Consider the following 21,411-nt stretch of genomic DNA (forward strand, 5'->3'; position numbering starts at 1 on the left):
GTTTCCTTCTAGTTTTCTATACGTGTACTAGAGATGTTTTTCAAACTTAGGATCATATTATATAAACAATTTAGAGCATATCTTTCTTTAGGTAATTACTTTTCAAAAATGATTTTTTTTGGCAAAAATAATTGTTAGATGAATTTTCATAATTTATTTAATCATAGTACAGTCTCAGTTTTCACGTGTATTTCTCCGATTGAGCATTTCCTCTCTCTGTCTTTCAACCATTCTGTGTATATGTATTTCTTCGTGACTCTGTGCATATTCCTTTTCCACATCTAAATTGGGTTTCTTATTGGATTATAAAAGCTTTTTATATGTTAAGGATACTAAGCTTGTTATATTTTTATAAATATCTTATTTGCCTTTTAGTTTTATTTATAATACTTCAAGTTTAAAATTTCCGGTCTAATCTATGAATTATCTCCTTTGTAATGATGTCTACAGTGCTTTGCTTAGAAAACTCTTCTCTACTCCTAGATCTGGTATTTGCTTATGTTATTCTACTCATTAAAAAAAATTAATAGCAAACTCCCTTATATACACACATCTTTTGAAACTATAAAGTGTTTATTAGACTTTATACAAAACTGTAAAAGAAGGCACTTGCTTGGTATCCAAAGCTGAAAGCGCTGTCTTCAGCTTCTAACCAGCACTAAATGTTACTAAATCAGGCCTGTTTCTAGCAAAATTTACAAGCAAACTCAGCTGTCTCTTTTCTAAGGAAAATTTCCTGCTGTACAAAGGGTTACCTCTGAACAGTATCTCCATTATTTCACCCATGACTCCATTCCTAATTTTCTGTTTTCTGGCAGCTGCTCTCTGACTTACAAATAATGCGTGTCTTTGTTTAGAGTTCCTTAAAAAAACTGTATATTCTAAATGTGGAAGAAAGCTCAATTTATTTTACTTTGAAACCTGAGAAATCAATAACATGAACCATATGTTAATTATGGAACTTAGTGATAAATAAAGTAAGAAGGTCCTGAGAAACCTTGCTGGTGAAAGTGATGGAAGAATTGAAACAGAAAAGGAAAGAAGTCCTTTCTCTCGGTGGGTGATGCTTTCATAAATCTCTCTGCTTGGGAGGATACCAAAATGCAACCCTTTTCTTAGTTCATTCTAATGTAATTTATATTTCACTTTCTTCCCAGTTCCTAAGTGTTTTCAATCAAGGCCTTACACCAATGATGAGATGCATATCAAGGGCTATTACTACAGTGGCCACATTTAGAACAGATGATGTTAAAGACAAAATTTAACCAGTATTTTTGTCCTTCTGTGTCATTTACTGGCGTTCATATAGTTTTTGCACTGAAGACATGAATCAACCAATCCTTAATATCTGGTTGAAAATATTAAAGAACTTAATAGGTTTACAGGATAAATTGCTATGATTGGGGTAATCATTATAGTGAGGGATAAAAGTACATAATGTTTCACATATTTACATTTGACATAATCATGTGCTTTCTAAAAAGCTATTCTGAGGGATTAACTTCAGGGCTATAAATTTCTATTTCCTGGGACCTATTCAACTAATTCTCCTCTTGTTACCACCAACTTATTTCTTCCCTTTCTTTGTGTCATCCTGCCGACAGAAATGTATTTCCATAGGAGGACACAGAAGGAAGCAGGGCCTTTGCCTACAGCCTTCACACCAAATTAGTCTCAACAAACACTTCAGGTCTCCAGCTACGGGTGATGTGAATTTCTTATTCCAGATCTGAACATTAAAACATGATATATAAGTGAAATTAAAATGTCAACAAGGAGCGCTTCAAGTGTTTGTTCCATACTAAACATATCCAAAGAACATCTTAACCTGACGATAACTGTTTCCAGATCAATCAAAATATGATTGCTCAATGTTGACTTAATTAACCTGTAATGTTGCAGTTCCCAAACTTAATTCATACTGAAATCTCCTTTGCTCTGTGGTCCCCAATTTCCTGCTACGTTCTATTTTAGCTTTCCAATCTCAAAGTGGTATGACTATACTAGAATAGAATGATAAATATTTCTTTGGTTTTGTCCAAGAAAGGAAAAATGAACAAGTATGGTTAGGGACAGCAGAGAGCAATGTAAGTGCAAAAATCAACAAAACTACTAACTTATATTTGTTAAAAGACTATAATATATCTCAGGGTCCTGGGATTGAGCCCCACATCCAGCTCCATGCTCTAGGGAGTCTGATGGAGATTCCCTCTCTCCATTTCCCTCTGCCCCTCCCCCCCTCGCGTGCTCTCCCTGCCCCAAATAAATCTTTAAACAAACAAAAAAAAAAGCTTACGATGACAACTGGAAGAAATTCTGAGCACTCACTGCTTCTAATACATGCACCTCAAAGGGAGTACCTGAATACTGTTTGGCACTGGTGTCAGCGCTAAAAAAGCTATCATCCACCTAACTTTTGCAAGGCTTTGGTTCCTGATCTTTATAAAACAGGGTTAAGAATTCTGAGCCAGGGATCCCTGGGTGGCGCAGTGGTTTGGCGCCTGCCTTTGGCCCAGGGCGCGATCCTGGAGACCCTGGATCGAATCCCACGTCAGGCTCCCGGTGCATGGAGCCTGCTTCTCCCTCTGCCTGTGTCTCTGCCTCTCTCTCTCTCTGTGACTATCATAAATAAATAAATTAATTAATTAAAAAAAAAAGAATTCTGAGCCAGTTACACTTGCAAGTCTACTTGCAAGTATACTAATTTAAGACCACAGAGAACTGTGAAAATGTAAGTGAAATGAAACAAAAAGCATCTCTCAAAGGTCAAATCATGATGTCATTAACATTTTTTTTTTAAAGAATAAGATTTCAGGGTGGCTTAAGAATTTCTAGTTAGAATTCTCATATTCCTAAGCATTTTCTTTTTAATTTTTATTAGTGAGTTAGCATTTACCAATAGAACATCTTAAGGAGTAAAGCCTCAGTGTTGTCTTTTTAAAAGATTTTATTTATTTATTTGACAGAGGGAAAGGGTAAGAGAGCCTGAGCAGGGGAACAGCAGAGGGAGAGGGAGAAGCAGGCTTCCCCACTAAGCAGGGAGCCTGGATGCAGGGCTCGATCCCAGAACTCTGGGATCATGACTCAGAGGTTCGACTGAGCCACCCAGGCACCCCTAAAACCTCAGTGTTATTTAATAGGTGTTTTATATACGTGTGACTCTGGTAAATGCCACACCTGACTTCACCTGGGCTTAGATTTGAACCTTCTGGTGGCTGGTGTTACCCATGCACAGCAAACAAATATCTCAGAGGTTTGAGTAGTCTCAGAGTGTATTCCATTCCCCACTCCAGTCCAGTTATATGTCACACTGAAGGAGAATATTTTTTAAACTGTAGTGTCTATAAGCATCACTGGAGGGTACTTACTAGAAACTCCCTCCAAGATTAGGTTGGGGAATTGGTTAGGGCAGGGCTATGGTCTTATTTTTAAGATTTTATTTATTTATTCATGAGAGACACAGAGACATAGGTAGAGGGAGAAGCAGGCTCCCTCTGGGGAGCCTGATGTGGGACTCAATCCCAGGACCCCGGGAGCATGACCTGAGCCAGAGGCAGGCACTAAACCACTGAGCCACCCAGGTGCCCAAGGACTACTGATTTAAACAGCACTCCAGGCAGTGGTTATGTAGGTGATTCATGACCACAACTGGAGAAACAGAACATCATATCTGCCTAACTTCATTAACCCTTTATTAGATGGAACTCATTTTTTGCAAAATTTGTTGGGTTTAGTCTATTTTCCAGGCATCTATTTTAAGCTTACCACAGTATGGTCGGAGCAAGAGTTTTTAGAGATTAGATTTAGATTTTATTATTGCTAAAATTCAAGGAATTATCTTTTACTTCCTAAGACTTCAAGTGTCACAGTATCCAGATGCTTGGCATCAGGCCTTGATTTAGATATAGAAGTACAAATTAAGGTCAAACTCTCTTCATTTGATGTTCCACTGGAGTCAGTCTTTTTGGAGACTTACTCTTTGAGAATGATGATGAGGAAGAGGAAGTGCAGAATGAGTGGAATCACAACAATATTTCATATACTGAGGTATCTGATTCTTATGACTGCCACTATCGGGTTTCCAAGGGTTCATTACACAAATGTTTGTGAAAGCATTATTCATTCAACAAATATTTACTAGAACCAAGAATGATTTTCTTAACTGCAATGAAAGGATTGATTAGTCCGTTACACCTTGCTTAGGAATGAGGAATAAAATACTATCTTAGATAACTGAGGGATACCATCTTTATATGCCTTTCACTAATTTAAAATGTGATTGTTAATTGTTAGCATTTGCTCTAGCAGCAATTCTGATGCCTTAACTTCTAAACTGCAAAATGTATATAAGTATCTGAAATTTTTGGATAAGAATAATAAAAATGCAAATGAATAAATATAGAGTATTTTCAATTAGATTTTTTAAAGTAACTTCAAAGCTGCTTCTTCTCTTGGCGGGGATAGGGAGGAACTTTGCACACAATGCTGAATCTGTGTTCATGAAACACTTCAAATTTTAAAAAATGTGTAATTGCTCGATTATCTTTTAGATACATCTCTGGGAGATGAGAATAGGGTCTAGGATTCATAGCATCATTCTCTTCACTGGACTTGGTTTCATATCCTTAGTATAAAACATATTTAACACAATCCAACATTGAAAGATGATAATTTCTGGAATTTTGTTAAGTCACTACTATATGAACAGAGAAAATACCATATAGTTTTAGTAGAGATTAGTTATTGGTTTTAGACTATATCTAAACCAAGCCAATGAAGGGAATCCTTAGTTACAATGTGGATAATCCCACACCCCTGCCCACCATATAGAGTTGAATGTGAAAGCACAGAGTGGGTATGTTGAGATAGGGCATACCATATCAGCTTATTTTTCTACATATGTTGTATATGTATATTTACATATAAAATCTATCCTTGTAGAAGTACAATTTACTCACTTGTACCATGGGTAAGTTGACTCCTACATTTCAGAACTAGAGGATTAATGAGGTAAGTACCCTAGTATAGTGACCAACATATGTTTACTGAATGTCCCTTACATTCTAGACAGCATGCAAGTACTGGGCTAAGTGCAACAGAATCTTGACTTCAAAGGTCTTACCTTCTAGTTGGGAAAGACAAACACAGATTAAAAAATGAATGAGATAATTCCAGCTAAGTGTTATGAAGAAGATAAAATAGGACCATGTGGGAGGGAGAGGTGTGGAATATTCCAAACAGCACGAACGATTAGTACATACAGTCTAAGCAGGAAGCATGGTGGAAGAACAGAAAGAAAGCAGGTGTGGCCCCAGAACAGTGAAGCCAGGAGAAGGGTGGAGACAGACTGGAATTTGGAAGGTGCAGTAAGAAAGAACCCTAGATCCTGTAGGACTTTTGATTTTATTCTACAGTCACAGGAAACCACTGGAGTTTTTAATAGGGGAGTAAACACTTTGATTTATGTTTTTTTAAGATCCCTCTGGTTGTTATACTGAGGACGATCTAAAAGGGGTAGGGCTGGAAGACAGCATATTGAGTTAAGGAAGCTGGTGTGACAGGTTGGGCTAGAGAGCAATAAAGATACTGAAAAGTAGTTGGACTGGGGATACTTTTTTGCGGATAAAGCCAAAAGTACTTGCTAATAGACTGGATAAAGATTGTGAAGAAAAGCAAGAAACCAAGAATAATGCCTAGGTTTGGAGCTCAAACAATGGGGCCTATGGGGAAGGCTTCCATTGGGAAGAGGATTCCTGGGCAATGTTTTGGTTTTGAGATATCATATGGTACACTTAGAAGACAGGGAAGAGGTGCGGCTGGAGGACATAACGATATCTGAAGATTGTGGACTGAATGACATCACCTGGCCAAAAAGTGTGAAGAAAAGAGGGCTGAGGGTGAAGCCTTGAATGTTCCAACATTTCAAGGAAGAGAGCCAGAGAAAAAGACTATAACCAGAGAGCTTAGGCAATGTTAAATTTAGATGAGGAATATCCCTCTTCTCTGTAGAGCATCACTCTGCTGTCACCATGGTGACTACAGACTAGGTGTACACTGCCTGCAACTTTTTAATGGGCTCTATAAACAGATTTCACATCCAAGGTGAAGAAAAATTTTTCTAGAAGATTCTAACTTACCTATTATTAGCTTGATCAAAGTGTCATTTGCTTATTTTAGTGAGTCAGTCTTAAGAATACCTTTAGAAAGACACTAGCTTTTTTTTTTTTTTAACCTCTATTTCCTGTTGGGGGGGGGAATCCAAACCACTAAATAACTGTTATAGTTTGTTATTACATACTTTTAGATAATCATGTATTTGCATCATTCTGTCCTTTTTCTCCTGATATTTTCAGCTACCACAGGGGCTGGGAAATTGCCTAAGGATTTGTTTTAGAGGGAGTCCTCAAAACCTAGATTGTCTAAATATGTTCTCCCTGAAGAAGATCCTTGATTTATTGAAAGTTACTACACACTTGTAGCTTATACACTCCACATTTCCCCCTACATTTGGGGGAAACTCAGTGTTGACTCACTTCCTTCTGACGAACTCTCCTACTGGAGTCAATGACCAACTATGGGGTGCCTCTCTGCTGGCTACTCTCGGACTGGCTGCTTAACTCTTCCTGAGAGCAATATAGCAGATGTTCCTCTTAAAGATATCCCCCAGCTCTCTGTGTGTGTATGTATAGGGGGAGCACATACATAGGTAAGGATGTGTTTGGGTGGAGAAAACATTCCTGTTGAGTCAAAAGACTGTATTTGAAGCTGACTTTCCATAGGAAAATAACTATAATCTAGGCTGCATTCCTGAGGGAAAGTCCAGATGCCTGTTAAAAAAAAAATAATTGAATGCCTCCAAGCACAATGGTTAATACACTATAAATGATGGGACTTTTAAGATTTATTTATTTATTTTAGAGAGAGAAAGAGAGAGTGAGCACATGCAAGCATGGGGTAGGAGGAGAGGGAGAGAGAGAACCTCAAGCAGACTCCCTGCTGAGTGAGAAGCCTCACACAGCATCGAACCCTATGACACTGAGATCAAGACCTAAGCTGAAATAAGAGTCAGATGCTTAACCAAATGAGCCACCCAGATGCCCCGAATGACAGGCTTTTTATAAGGCATGATAAGGGCCTAGAATGTGCATACACTGATTTGATAAAACACTGTAATAGCCAGTAAAATACCACTTTATTGTGGGAGGGTAGTGGGACTGAAATGAAAGACTCCTAGAACGCAGGCTGGAAAGAGCCCAAAGCCAGGGACAGAAGAGAGGGCTGGTGCAGAGCTATGCAGAACGCAGGAAAGCTAAGCATGTGAGGGGATGTGGTGACCATGGTGGTGGTGGGGACAAGGGTGGGTGGGAAGAGCAGTGGAGAGAAAGGCTACAGGGAATGGAGGATCTTGAGTACTAAAAAAGAAAATTAACTGTTTGGGAAACAGCAGTGGTGAGCAATGAACCCATAGCGATTCAACTGTACCATGCAAACTGTCTGAAGCTGAATTGCTATATGATGAGGCCCATCCTAGACTAAAAATCAACCCTGGCATGACTGACCTATGGGGTCCTTAGTGTCATTATGACATTCTATTTTGCCTTATTAAAATTAATTTTATTAAAACAGTCCTCTCAGGCATCTTTCACTTATGCATTTTCTTTCAAAATTATTTCATGTTACTACCAAAAGCAGCATTAAACACAAGGACAGATGTGTGTGTGCATGGTGTGTTTTTAAAAACACAGTCTATTCAATTAGTCAGCCATGATATTAGATGGAAAAAAAAATGTCCTTCCAGGATCCTTATCATTATTGTGGAGTATGTGTTCTTTGAATTTCTTGCCTTGTTTTTGGGATCACCTTATTATGCAACATCTGCTCTGAATTTCCAATGTGATAAACAGAGTATGAGTGTCTGTGGCAGATGGCTAATGACCAGCAACGACAGGCCATTCAAGCCTGCCTTGTTTTCTGAGAAGCGATATTTTCATGTTAATTTGCTCTGTGTCCTACAAAGATGAGACAAATCACCTGCTCATAATTCAAGCAAAGTGGAGACCACCAGGAGCCCGAGAATGGGCAATGGTTCGACTCCTTTAGGGGTAAGAGGAGAGAAGGGTCTGGGACGCTTTTCCTCATCTGCGTGGAGGGGGAACCCATCAGTCACTTGGCATTATGTCAGATGGAGAAAGATGAATCAGCCCTGGGCATCTCATACTGACACCAGAGCCACTGTTGACTGCAAGCAGATATTACTCATGAAAACAGATTTCCCAGAGGCAGAAAACAGGTGCTATTAAGACTGTGTGTCAGTCTCTGAAGTCTGGGTTTTGTAAAATAAACCTAATAGTATATTTTATCTTCTAGTGAAAAGATGACAACCAACAGAAATCTGTAAGAAACATTCAATTGAAGATAAAATGAAATCTAATTCACAGGGAAAATGACCCATACAGACACACAAACCTTGAGCTTTTTGGCCTTCTCAAGCCCTATAGAATTCATTTATCATAGAAATACATAAGTAAAATGTCATTTTTATTCCAAGATTGAGTCATACAAAGGGGCCATATGGTCCTGAGCTAAAAGAACTCTGTCCTATTTTGGAGAGGCAGCTGATCTTTCAGTGTCTTGAATTTCTACTTGTGAAATTATACTGCCAGTTTCATCAAACATGTTATATGCAATGTCCAAAGAACGACACTAGGTTCTTAAGAAGGAGTTTATAAGATGTTGAGAAGCCAGGTATGTACTAGAAAATATCTTGTACTATTATAGGCAAGCCTAAGTACCCAATGAATAGTTCAAGTAGAATAGGGCATTCCATTCTAAAACCCTATAAAAAAAAACAAAACAGAAGATTTTATTCTTCCGATATATATATCCTGCCACATAATTCATTTTCTGGGTAGCAGTTACAATAATTAAAGAACAAGGAAATGGATTTTATTTACAGGTTCTTTCTGATTCCCTCTTAGAGGGCAGCAGATAAGGGAAAGAAAGAGAAAAAGAATCTGAAAGCCCATTTTTTCTCATGAAGCCCTCATAATTGGAAAAGTGCTATATAAACAGAGATTCTAAATTTATCATGAACCCTAAAAAAAGACAATTGTTAAGGTATCAATTATGGTCTTACAAGTTTAAGCATGGAAGTCCAAAATAATGTCAAATCTCAAATAAAAATAAAGGTGGCAGTGAATTCCTCCAAAATCAAGTACAACTAAAGATAACATTCTGAATTAGAAAGAGGAAAACACGGTATGGCAATGGTAAGTCTATGAAGCAAAATGTGAATATATGTTGACTTCAAAGTATGACAGTGAGCAGCCTCCTCTAAACAAATACCATTATCAACATCAATGTATGGGGTGCCTTAGTATATCAGGAAGAGATGAAGACCACAAGATGGAGTATGTGTAAGATGTATATATGCATCTATTTATTTATTTTAAAGAATAAGGTGTATTTTTAAATGTTGGAAAGAACCACCAATGATTTTTATTCTCATGAGCTTCTCAACGGCAATTTTCAGTTCAGGCCTATACACTTCACTTACTTTATCAAAGCCTGACATGAATACCATGCAATAATCGCAGGCTTTTCTAGTGAGTTCACCCAACTATCAACCTCCACAAATACTTAGGGCTTCAGGGCTGTGCTGCTTTTCTGCCTTTTCTATTTTTTTTAATAACAAATAGTATTTAAAAGCATTTGAAAAATTGTTATGTGATTTATGCAAGAAGCAGGTCAAATAAGCCCATCATGGGTTCTTTTCTAATAAACATGTTGATGAAAATACTGAACAAAAAGATTTTACCTTTATAATACCTAGTAAGAGACCATGGAGCATTCCAGTTGTATACAAGTACTGCTCTCCTGTAATTTATGTCCTGAGCAGGCACTAGAATATCCTGAACTTAAGTGGATAATAGGTAAATAGTGCCACAGAAAACATGGTGGGGGGTAGGGGAACTGAGGAAAAATGATCTTATATGAGGTCTCTTCTTGACTTTGTTTTATATCTATTTCATGTTAAGAATTTTTTTGCATATTTACAATTATTTTACAATATGGCATGTTCTGACACTTGCAAGACAATCTTAGTACTAATATCTATTGAAGAACATTTTATAAAATATTTTGGTACCATAATACAAAGACTGAGCAGCTACAGATTGTGCTAATTTGTAAGTGGTTCTCTTTCTCCCTTTCACCTGAAAACACTCCCTAAAGTATTGCAATAACCACAGAAAATGTGTACCACATGCATCTGGGTGCATTTCACCTCTTCTCTTATACTATAAGGTCCTTGAGAGTAGCTTCTTGACTAACTCATTTTTGTGTTCCCTAAATGCTAACACAAAACTCTGCAAATATCAATAAATATTTATACCAGTATACTCAGAAAATCTTATTACAACAAAGTATTCTATGTAAGAATCCAATTGTGTTCCCGATAGGTTGTTCATAATAACAACATTCTCTTGATCTAGGTATCTAGTTATTGAGTCTTCCTGTAAATAAGCCTATACGACAATGAAATATTTCTGTTCTCTGGCTGAGTCCATACAAAATTCAATTAACCAGAACCCCAACTAACCAGAACCTCTTACTTAGCAGATGTTTATCCTGCAACCAACTCTTAAAAAGTCAATCACAAAAACAAAAGTATGTCTTTACTAAAAATAATTTTGTATCATTTCTACATTGGCCTAAAACTATACATTTGATGGTTTTATGATGGTTATGTAATTGTTTTAAATGATTATTCGTATTTTAAATAATGGCCTAAACAGCTCCCAAACGCTCAAATTATTTTTAAAAATTCTTATATTTGATAAAGAAGAAAAGTAGATTAACATAGTATTGTTCAGAAAATTTTTAAATAGTTAAAGATGAAGACAAAATAGGTCTTTTTAAAGTTTTACTTATTTATTCATGAAAAAACACACAGAGAGGCAGAGACATAAGCAGAAGGAGAAGCAGGCTCCCTGCAGGGAGCCTGATGCAGGACTTGATCCAGGACCTGAGAATAACGCCCTGAGCCCAAGGCAGACGCTCAACCACTGAGCCACCCAGGCACCCCCAAAATAGGTCTTTTGATCAGCCTTTAAGTTAGCAAAAATGTTCAATTAACCACGGACATTAACAGACTCTGGGCGAATCTTCTGTTCAATACAGAATGAGTGACATTCCTTTTCCCTGGGGACAGATGAAAAACTCAGAAATACTTTAACAATTCACCTTATCAAAACCTTCAGATAACCAACGTTATTTTCCCTTCTTGCCCCTTTCTTCCCCCATCAACTCTGGTTCAACTCTCCAAGCTCCTCTCCTCTACCTCACTTTGGTGACCACCTTTCTGCCTGTTCCTCATCTTATCCTGCTTACCCCTACACCCCCACCCTTAAGAATTCCCCCAAACCTGGGCACCTGGGTGGGTTAGTTGGTTAAGCATCCAACTCCAGATTTTAACTCAGGTCGTGATCTCAGGGTCGAGAGATTGAGCCCCACATCAGGCTCCACACTGGGGTGTAGAGTCTGTTTAAGATTCTTTCTCCCGGGGCAGCCAGGGTGGCTCAGCGGTTTAGCGCCGCCTTCAGCCCAGGGCCTGACCCTGGAAACCCGTGATCAAGTCCCATGTAGGGCTCCCTGCATGGAGCCTGCTTCTCCCTCTGCCTATGTCTCTGCCTCTCTCTCTCTTTGACGGATAAATAAATAAACAAAATCTTTAAAAAATAATTTAAAAAAAAAGATTCTTTCTCCTGGGATGCCTGGGTGGCTCAGCGGTTGAGCATCTGCCTTTGGCTCAGGGCATGATCCTCGATCAGGGGATCGAGTCCCACGAGCCCTGTGGGGAGCCTGCTTCTCCCTCTACCTGTGTCTATGTCTTTCTGTGTTTCTCATGAATAAATAAATAGAATCTTAAAAAAAAAAAAGATTCTCTTTCTCCCACTGCACTGCCACCCCTCCCCCACTCTCTTTCTCTTAAAAAAAAAAAAAAGGAAATAAATCCCCCACAACCCACTTCGATTCTACTCCTGCCTGATCAAACCCTAGTTCAGTGCATTACTCTGGCTTATCAAACATTTTATTTATTTTTTTCTAAAGATTTTTTGTTTGGCAGAGAGAGAGAGAGAGAGAAAGAGAGAGAGAGAGAGAAACTTGCACAAGCAGGGGGAGTGGGAGAGGGAGAGAGAGGAGAAGCAGACTCCCAACTGAGCAAGGAGCTTGACACAAGGCTCAATCCTAGGACCCTTGGGGTCATGACCTGAGCCGAAGGCAACTGAGCCACTCAGGTGCCTCCTATCAACCATTTTAAATACACAGATACTTTTGTAACCAATTCCACTCAGCAGCCTCTAATGCCAGGAGAATTTAATATGAAGCTCAAATGATCTATGCAGGTGGTAATGTATGGCATAAATATACAGTTACCTTGTTTTGCTTAAAAAAAAGCAAAATAATCCCCCCCCCCCCCGCAAAATAATTTTGAACTTAGAACTAACTACTCAGAAGAAGCTGATGATTATTCTGATAGTATTTATGTAAGCTGTGGGAAGTCATTTAAAAATAATTTTGAAATAATTATATCTGAAGATAGGTTGTCAATGTCTCTTATTTACTGAGTACCTATGTGTAAAAATCATTGTGCAGTGACTGTCAGGATACAAAGGTGAATGAATATGGACATAAATAACCATAATTAAAGGCAGAAAATATAACCAAGATTGGGAGAGGTGCAGAATGAGTGCTGTAAAACAAATGATATTATATCCAGCTGTAAAAGTTGATCAAATGATATCTGGTTGGGCCAGGTACTGCAGCAGATAGTTATTGGTGGGGGGGAGCAAAGAAGTGATATTAAGGAGGACCATATAGGAGCTAAGCCCTACATGCTGAACAGAGGATTTTATTTTTTCTTATTTATTTTTCTTTTAAAGATTTATTTATTTATTCATATGAGAGACACAGAAAGAGAGAGAAGCAGAGACATAGGCAGAGGGAAAAGGAGGCTCCATCCTGGGATCACGCCCTGAGCCAAAGGCAGATGCTCAACCGCTGAGCCACCCAGGCATCCCGTGAACAGAGGATTTTAGACAAACTCATAAAGGAGGGAACTGAAGCCACATTGGAATTGAAGTTGAGAGGAAAAAGGTGTACAGAGATAAAGGAGAAGAGGGCCAAAAACAGTTAAGAAGAAATATCTACATTTACTTTTTTTTAGGATTTTATTTATTTAGAGAGAGAGAAGGAGGGAGAGGGAGAGAAAGCCTGTGCATGTGAGCAGGGGGAGGGGAAGAGGGAGAGAGAATCTCAAGAAGACTCCGCATTAAGCGAGGAGCCTGACATGGGGCTCGACTTCACAACCCTGAGATCATGACCGAAGTTGAAATAAAAAATTGGATACTTAAATGACTGAGCCACTCAGGCTCCCCAGAAATACCTACATTTTTAATTTTTTTAAAAAGATTTTATTTATCTGAGAGAGAGAGAGAGAGCACAAGTGGGGACAGGGGCAGAGGGAGAATCAGACTCTCCACTGAGCAGGGAGCCCGACATGGGACTCGATCCCAGGACCCTAGGATCACGACCTGAGCTGAAGGCAGACTCTCAACTGACTGAGCCACCCAGGCATCCCGGAATACCCACATTTAGAGAGAGTTCAAGTTCTTGAAACTGCTCAGGAAGAAATGAGAGCACTACTGAGCATATATATATATTCTTTTAGGAAGGGCAGATGGGAACATAAACCCTTTATCAATCAAAACCAAAGGAATAAATTATTCAATATGTCAAGTTATATATGTGTCAGTAGAAAACACCGGCTAGCTATCACTAAAAGACAAGATAAAGTATTGCCAGCTATTACCTCCAATCTAAAATGATCCTGAATTTTAGGACCCATTTCTTTTTTTTTTAATATTTTATTTATTTATTCATGATAGACATAGGGAGAGAGGGGAGGGCAGAGACACAGGCAGAGGGAGAAGCAGGCTCCATGCCAGGAGTCCGACGCATGACTCGATCCCGGGACTCCAGGATCGCCCCCTGGGCAGAAGGCAGGCGCTAAACCATTGAGCCACCCAGGGATCCCCTTAGGACCCATTTCTTTTTTTTTCTTTTTTTTTTTTTAATTTATTATTTATTTATGATAGGCACACAGTGAGAGAGAGAGAGGCAGAGACACAGGCAGAGGGAGAAGCAGGCTCCGTGCACCGGGAGCCCGACGTGGGATTCGATCCCGGGTCTCCAGGATCGCGCCCCGGGCCAAAGGCAGGCGCCAAACCGCTGCGCCACCCAGGGATCCCTTAGGACCCATTTCTAAACAAGGAATGATTAGGTAAGGAGTCTGCTTAGTTAAGTCACCTAATACACATGACCGAAACGGTCTTAATGGAGACCTGCACACGTTGAACTAAAAGATTTACTGGGAAGTTCCATTAAGCAGAACAGAAATATGACCAACAAAATTTCCTAAGTAAGTTTTTCCATAAGACTTCAAGGAAGGAAAAACTTCTGGTCAATCCAGCACATCTAGCCTGCTGACCTCTAAGGAGTCTTACATCATTCCTGAATCCCAACGGTTTAGGACAGTACCTGGTACTTAGGCTTCCTATAAATATTTTATGAATGAGAAAAAAAATGGAGAAAGAAGGACCTAAGAACCATTATTTCAGATCTACATAGTATAATTTATGTCCTGGAGTCAGTATACAATTATACTATTCAATGTGCTCAGGCCCAAAGTTTCAAATTACATCGCTTGGAGCCTGTCAATCATCAGAAAAAGACTGAGCTATATTTATGACACTATACCCTCTAAGGTTAGGGGCAGATAATGTACATATAGATACTTTTAAATAATTTTAATACATATTAAAACTAAAAAGGTTTTTTCACTGAGTCCTAAAACTAATGAACTAGAATATATCTTATTCTTTGAACATCTCACTGGGTTAATATATTTAACTATATACTGCGTTCCAAAAACTCTAAATCTGGCCATTTTTTTTTTAAGTAAGCTCTACACACAATGTGGGCCTTGAACTCACAACCCTGAGATCAAGAGTCCCATGCTCTACTGACTGAGCCAGCCAGATGCCCCCCTCGCAATTTTCATATGGAAGAAATGCGATTGCTTAATAAACTTTAACAGTGTGATGACTTAAATCAAGCAGGAAGATGACTCTTGATACCTTTATGGTTTCAGTGGGCACTCCCGGCTCTGGGACTTTATCCAAATAAGTGGTCAAGTCTTGATCAACATGTTCAAACACTAATGTTAGTTTCGTTTCTCTGTCTGTTCGTGACACTGTGCATACATCAAACAATCTAAAAGAAAAAAGAAAAGAGACATTAAGTATATAGCAATAAGCGAAGAAGTTAACTTGTATGTCTTAACACATATCCGGCAATTCGATCATACAATGAGAAAAAAAATACCAGTGTTGATCATTCCTTGTGATAATATGGAAGGATGCCTAATGGGGTTTGATATTTTAATAGCAATATGAGATTCAGGAGAGAAGCATTTGGGTAAATAATGACAAAATCCACAGTGGCAAAGAGAAAACAACAAGACCAGCATAAGAATGTCTGCCTGGAGAGTTTCCTTAGTTAAGAACTTACATACAACTATTTGCCAACGGAGATAGTTTAAAAAACTGCAGCCTAGGAAAAATATGGTTCTTCTTTGCACACAGTTCAAGAATTATTAGAGACCAATTAAGCATTCTTTGGAGATGCTGGACTCCACAATGAAGATTTTCCTGGATTTTTTTTTTGAGGATTTTATTTATTTTATCATGAGAGACACACAGAGGCAGAGATATAGACAGAAGGAGAAGCAGGCTCCCTGCAGAGAGCCTAATGGGGGACTCGATCCCTGGACCCCGGGATGATGCTTTGAGCCAAAGGTAGATGCTCAACCACTGAGCCACCCATGCATCCTGATTTTCCTGGAATTTAAGGTGTTACAAACATGCCTGTGAAAATAAAGATGGTGAAATACAGAGAAATTTGGTTTATTTCTAAGAGAGACTTCTCATCCTGGAAAGGGCAAAATTTCTTGGTTTAAAAATTCCAAATATCATGCTAATTAAAATGGAAACTTCAACATTTTGGGGGGAGAGAGGTGGCATTTGAAACTGCATTAGTCAGCTACATCACCCTTAAGTGATAAAGACAGATTAGATTAACAAACTTTATAATTAAATTGGGATGAGCAGAAGCTAATAATCTTCCACAAAATTCTACAACTAATTCAAAATTCAAGTTTTAAAAGCAAAGCCTTCAGGAATCAGAAGCATTTTCAAGCCCAAGGACAAATTTTTCCTTACTTTCAATCACACACAGCACACTACCCGGCACGAGATGCTTACCACATGTTTGAGTAATTAAACCATCCCTAAAAAAGCTGTAAGTAAATCTGACAAGAATGTAATATAAATACTAAGCAATGGCTAATAAAATGCTATTCACAGTCTTTTTTTTTTCATTTTTAAAAACTGAATAAACACTCATTTAAAAGAAACTATTGATAAATGTGCATAAAAACACATCACTAAAATGCAGCGCTCTCAATTATGTACTTTGTATATTGACCTCTGTTGAATTTTTAATGTCAAATTGGTTCACCATGCCACCCTACTGCATTTCTGGGCTAAATGGGGCCCCACAATATTGGGTACTTCTCTGTAAATCTAAACTAAACTTTAAAATAAACTAAAGAACATTATAATTAAGTTAAATCTGTTGGGATGAACACCACCACCACTAACCTCACATACTTCACAGCCAGATCCATGCTACTTTTTAATTATGGGCAGTCTGGGATGAGTTCTACAACTCCACTAAAATCAATTAAGACCAGCTGAGTTTCTTCTTGTATTTCCTTCGAAATATTCTGATTTCTAAGTTTTAAAGATTTTATTTTTATTTATTTGAGAGAGAGAGAGTGCACATGCTCACATGTGCCTCTGAGCAGGGGGAGGTGGCAAAGGGGGACGAAGAAAGAACCTAAAGCAGACTCCATGTTGAGCCCAACTGGGGTTAGATCCCAGCTGAAACCAGAGTTGGAAGCCCAACTGACTGAGCCACCCAGGTGCCCCGATTTATAAGTTTAATCATTTACTTCAAAACTGGATTTTTTTTTTTGAAATTTCAAAGTCTTCTGATGACACTAATGTGACTTACTCTGGAAAATTACTCTGATAAAATAAAAACTCCTAATAAATTCATTAAAGATAATGCCATTAATCATATGAGTGTCATGCTATGACAAATATGATTACTATCATGCATGAATTTGATGCCTGGATGTTTATCAAAACAACTCTTTCAGTTTGGTAAAGTGAGGCAATTACCACTTATTCATGGGCTTCTTTGAACCACCCTCTTTCCATTAAAAAAACCCACACACTCTGCCAGCTTCACTGCTTTCTTCCTCTTGAAGAGTTCCACAATCACCAAGCTTCTTTCTACAGGTTACTTCTATTTTTGTAATGAAATAAAACAGCAGTGAATCATAAATGACATATACTAAATTCAAATACAAACATGGGAACTGCACCATTACAGTTGTGCTTCTTTAACATTGCTTTTAGGGGGCAAGATGGCGGAAGAGCAGGGTCCCCAGGTCACCTGTCCCCACCAAATTACCTAGATAACCTTCAAACCATCCTGAAAATTTACGAATTCGGCCTGAGATGTAAAGAGAGACCAGCTGGAACGCTAAGGTGAGAAGAGTTCGCGCTTCTATCAAGGTAGGAAGACGGGGAAAAAGAAATAAAGGAACAAAAGGCCTCCGAGGGGGAGGGGCCCCGCGAGGAGCCGGGCTGAGGCCGGGGCGAGTGTCCCCAGGACAGGAGAGCCCCGTCCCGGAGGAGCAGGAGCTGCACCAACCTTCCCGGGCGGAAAGGGGCTCGCAGGGAGTTGGAGCAGGACCCAGGAGGGCGGGGATGCCCTCGGGCTCCCGGGGACACTAACAGACACCTGCGACCCGGGAGAGTGCTCCGAGCTCCCTAAGGGCTGCAGCGCGCACGGCGGGACCGGAGGGACCGGAGCAGCTCGGAGGGGCTCGGGAGCGGCTCCACGGAGGGGGCTGCGGGGCGGGAGTGCGAATCCCACAGCGCAGGCCCCGGAGCACAGGGCGCCGGGACACAGCCCAGGATCCGGCCTCCCCCTGGGACAGGCAGAGGCCGGGAGGGCCCGAGACAGCGAAGACGCTCCTGCCCCGAGCTGAGCAGATCAGCGGCCCCGCCCCGGAGCCTCCAGGCCCTGCGGACGGAGAGCCGAGAGCCCCGAGCCCCGTAGTTCCTGCGGAGGCTGAATCCAGGCTTCCAGAGTTGCCATAGCAACTGCGACTGTTCCTCCTGGGGCCTGACGGGGTAAACAACCCCCGCTGAGCCCTGCAGCAGGCAGGGGCAGAGCAGCTCCCCCAAGTGCTAACACCTGAAAATCAGCGCAACAGGCCCCTCCCCCAGAAGACCAGCTAGAGGGACCAGTGATACTCCCCCGTGTTCCAATACAACTTGTTTTTGGCCACTCTGCACTGAGCAAAATGACTAGAAGGAAAACTTCACTTCAAAAGAAAGAATCAGAAACAGCCCTCTCTCCCACAGAGTTACAAAATCTGGATTACACTTCAATGTCAGAAAGCCAATTCAGAAGCACTATTCTACAGCTACTGGTGGCTCTAGAAAAAAGCATTAAGGCCTCACGAGACTTCATGACTGCAGAATTTAGATCCAATCAGGCAGAAATTAAAAATCAATTGAATGAGATGCAATCCAAACTAGAAGTCCTAACGACGAGGGTTAACGAGGTGGAAGAACGAGTGAGTGACATAGAAGACAAGTTAATGGCAAAGAGGGAAACTGAGGAAAAAAGAGACAATCAATTAAGGGACCATGAAGACAGATTAAGGCAAATAAATGACACTCTAAGGAAGAAAAACCTACGTTTAATTGGGGTTCCCGAGGGCGCCGAAAGGGACAGAGGGCCAGAATATGTATTTGAACAAATCCTAGCTGAAAACTTTCCCAATCTGGGAAGGGAAACAGGCATTCAGATCCAGGAAATAGAGAGATCCCCCCCTAAAATCAATAAAAACCGTTCAACACCTCGACATCTAATAGTGAAGCTTGCAAATTCCAAAGATAAAGAGAAGATCCTTAAAGCAGCAAGAGACAAGAAGTCCCTGACTTTCATGGGGAGGAATATTAGGGTAACAGCAGACCTCTCCACAGAGACCTGGCAGGCCAGAAAGGGCTGGCAGGATATATTCAGGGTCCTAAATGAGAAGAACATGCAACCAAGAATACTTTATCCAGCAAGGCTCTCATTCAAAATGGAAGGAGAGATAAAGAGCTTCCAAGACAGGCAGGAACTGAAAGAATATGTGACCTCCAAACCAGCTCTGCAAGAAATTTTAAGGGGGATTCTTAAAACTCCCCTTTAAGAAGAAGTTCAAGTAACTCTGAACGTGAATGGGCTTAATGACCCCATCAAAAGGCGCAGAGTTTCAGACTGGATAAAAAAACAGGACCCATCTATTTGCTGTCTACAAGAGACTCATTTTAGACAGAAGGACACCTACAACCTGAAAATAAAAGGTTGGAGAACCATTTACCATTCAAATGGTTCTCAAAATATACCCTAAAAACTACAGAACACTTCTGAAAGAAATTGAGGAAGACACAAAGAGATGGAAAAATATTCCATGCTCATGGATTGGCAGAGTTAATATTGTGAAAATGTCAATGTTACCCAGGGCAATTTACACGTTTAATGCAATCCCTATCAAAATACCATGGACTTTCTTCAGAGACTTAGAACAAATTATTTTAAGATTTGTGTGGAATCAGAAAGACCCCAAACAGCCAGGGGAATTTTAAAAAAAGAAAACCATATCTGGGGGCATCACAATGCCAGATTTCAGGTTGTACTACAAAGCTGTGTTCATCAAGACAGTGGCACAAAAACAGACATATAGATCAATGGAACAGAACAGAGAACCCAGAAGTGGACCCTGAACTTTATGCTCAACTAATATATGATAAAGGAGGAAAGACGATCCACTAGAAGAAAGACAGTCTCTTCAATAAATGGTGCTGGGAAAATTGGACATCCACATGCAGAAGAATGAAACTGGACCACTCTCTTGCACCATACACAAAGATAAACTCAAAATAGATGAAAGATCTAAATGTGAGACAAGATTCCATCAAAATCCCAGAGAAGAACTCAGGCAACACCCTTTTTGAACTTGGCCACAGTAACCGGAGAAGGACAAACAGTGTATGTTCTCATTCATTTGGGGAATATGAATAATAGCGAAAGGGAATATAAGGGAAGGGAGAAGAAATGTGTGAGAAATATCAGAAAGGGAGACAGAACATAAAGACTTCTAACTCTGGGAAATGAACTAGGGGTGGTGGAGGGGGAGGAGGTGGAGGGTGGGGGTGAATGGGTGACGGGCACTGAGGGGTACACTTGACGGGATGAGCACTGGGTGTTATTCTGTATGTTGGTAAATTGAACACAAATAAAAATTAATTTATAAAAAAAATAAAAATAAAATAAAAATCAATGTAAATACAAAAAAAAAAACATTGCTTTTAAATGTTTTCCATTATAATGAATACATTTCCTCCATGAAAAAAAATGTATTTTTTATCACTGCCTCAGGTCAACACTGATTTTAGTAACTCCAGTTCTTACTGCACTTATAGTTTGTGATATATATAAGATACTTTAGTAATTTCCAAAAGAAAACTAAAAGTTTGAGAAGGACATAACTGGAGAATAAAAATGATCATAAAAACTGCTGAACCAAAAGGTCACCTGCTTCTAAACCGTTGTTAATTGCTTAACAGTCCTGGCAGTATGCTTTGTTGCTTCATTTTCCTGAAAGCATGTTTTCAAACACTCTTTGTAGGACACAATTCAAGAATAACATCTAACCCACACAAGTTATTTTCCTCAAACCTATATCATTCTCTTCAAAATAGGAAAACTCACTGATGGAACCTGAAACAATTAGACTCCACACCTGAGAGAGACAAAGGTGAGCTCATGGAAGCCACTGCCAATTGTTCTACATGATAAGCCATGGAGAAAAGGCACGGATTTTAATTGGCAATTTTTATTAAGATTTATCTATTTGAGAGAGAAAGAGAACATGTATGAGCGGGGAAGGGCAGAGAGAGAGAGGAAGGGGCAGGCTCCCCACTGAGCAGGGAGCCCGATACAGGGCTCGATCCCAGGACCCTGGGATCATGACCTGAGCTGAAGGCAGATGCTTAACTGACTGAGCCACCCAGGCAACCCTTTATAATTGGCAATTTTTTAAATGTGGAATTTTAAAGAGGCGTGTGTGACAGTGCATACCATAAAACATTCCTG

General features: G+C 39.7%; 1 protein-coding gene across 4 annotated transcripts in view; it reads right to left on the reverse strand.

Moving 5' to 3' along the window:
- The window catches only part of CDK6 (cyclin dependent kinase 6), a 247,730-nt gene that overhangs the window by 163,577 nt on the left and 62,742 nt on the right, over positions 1-21,411 (reverse strand). For all 4 annotated transcript variants that reach the window (XM_055307291.1, XM_055307293.1, XM_055307292.1 and 1 more), the window contains exon 3: positions 15,201-15,336. In XM_055307291.1, coding sequence (XP_055163266.1) covers positions 15,201-15,336 — 136 coding nt within the window. The remainder of the gene's footprint in view (positions 1-15,200; positions 15,337-21,411) is intronic.

The sequence above is a fragment of the Nyctereutes procyonoides genome, unplaced genomic scaffold, assembly GCF_905146905.1.
Source record: "Nyctereutes procyonoides isolate TBG_1078 unplaced genomic scaffold, NYPRO_anot_genome, whole genome shotgun sequence".
Classification (NCBI taxonomy): Eukaryota; Metazoa; Chordata; class Mammalia; order Carnivora; family Canidae; genus Nyctereutes; species Nyctereutes procyonoides.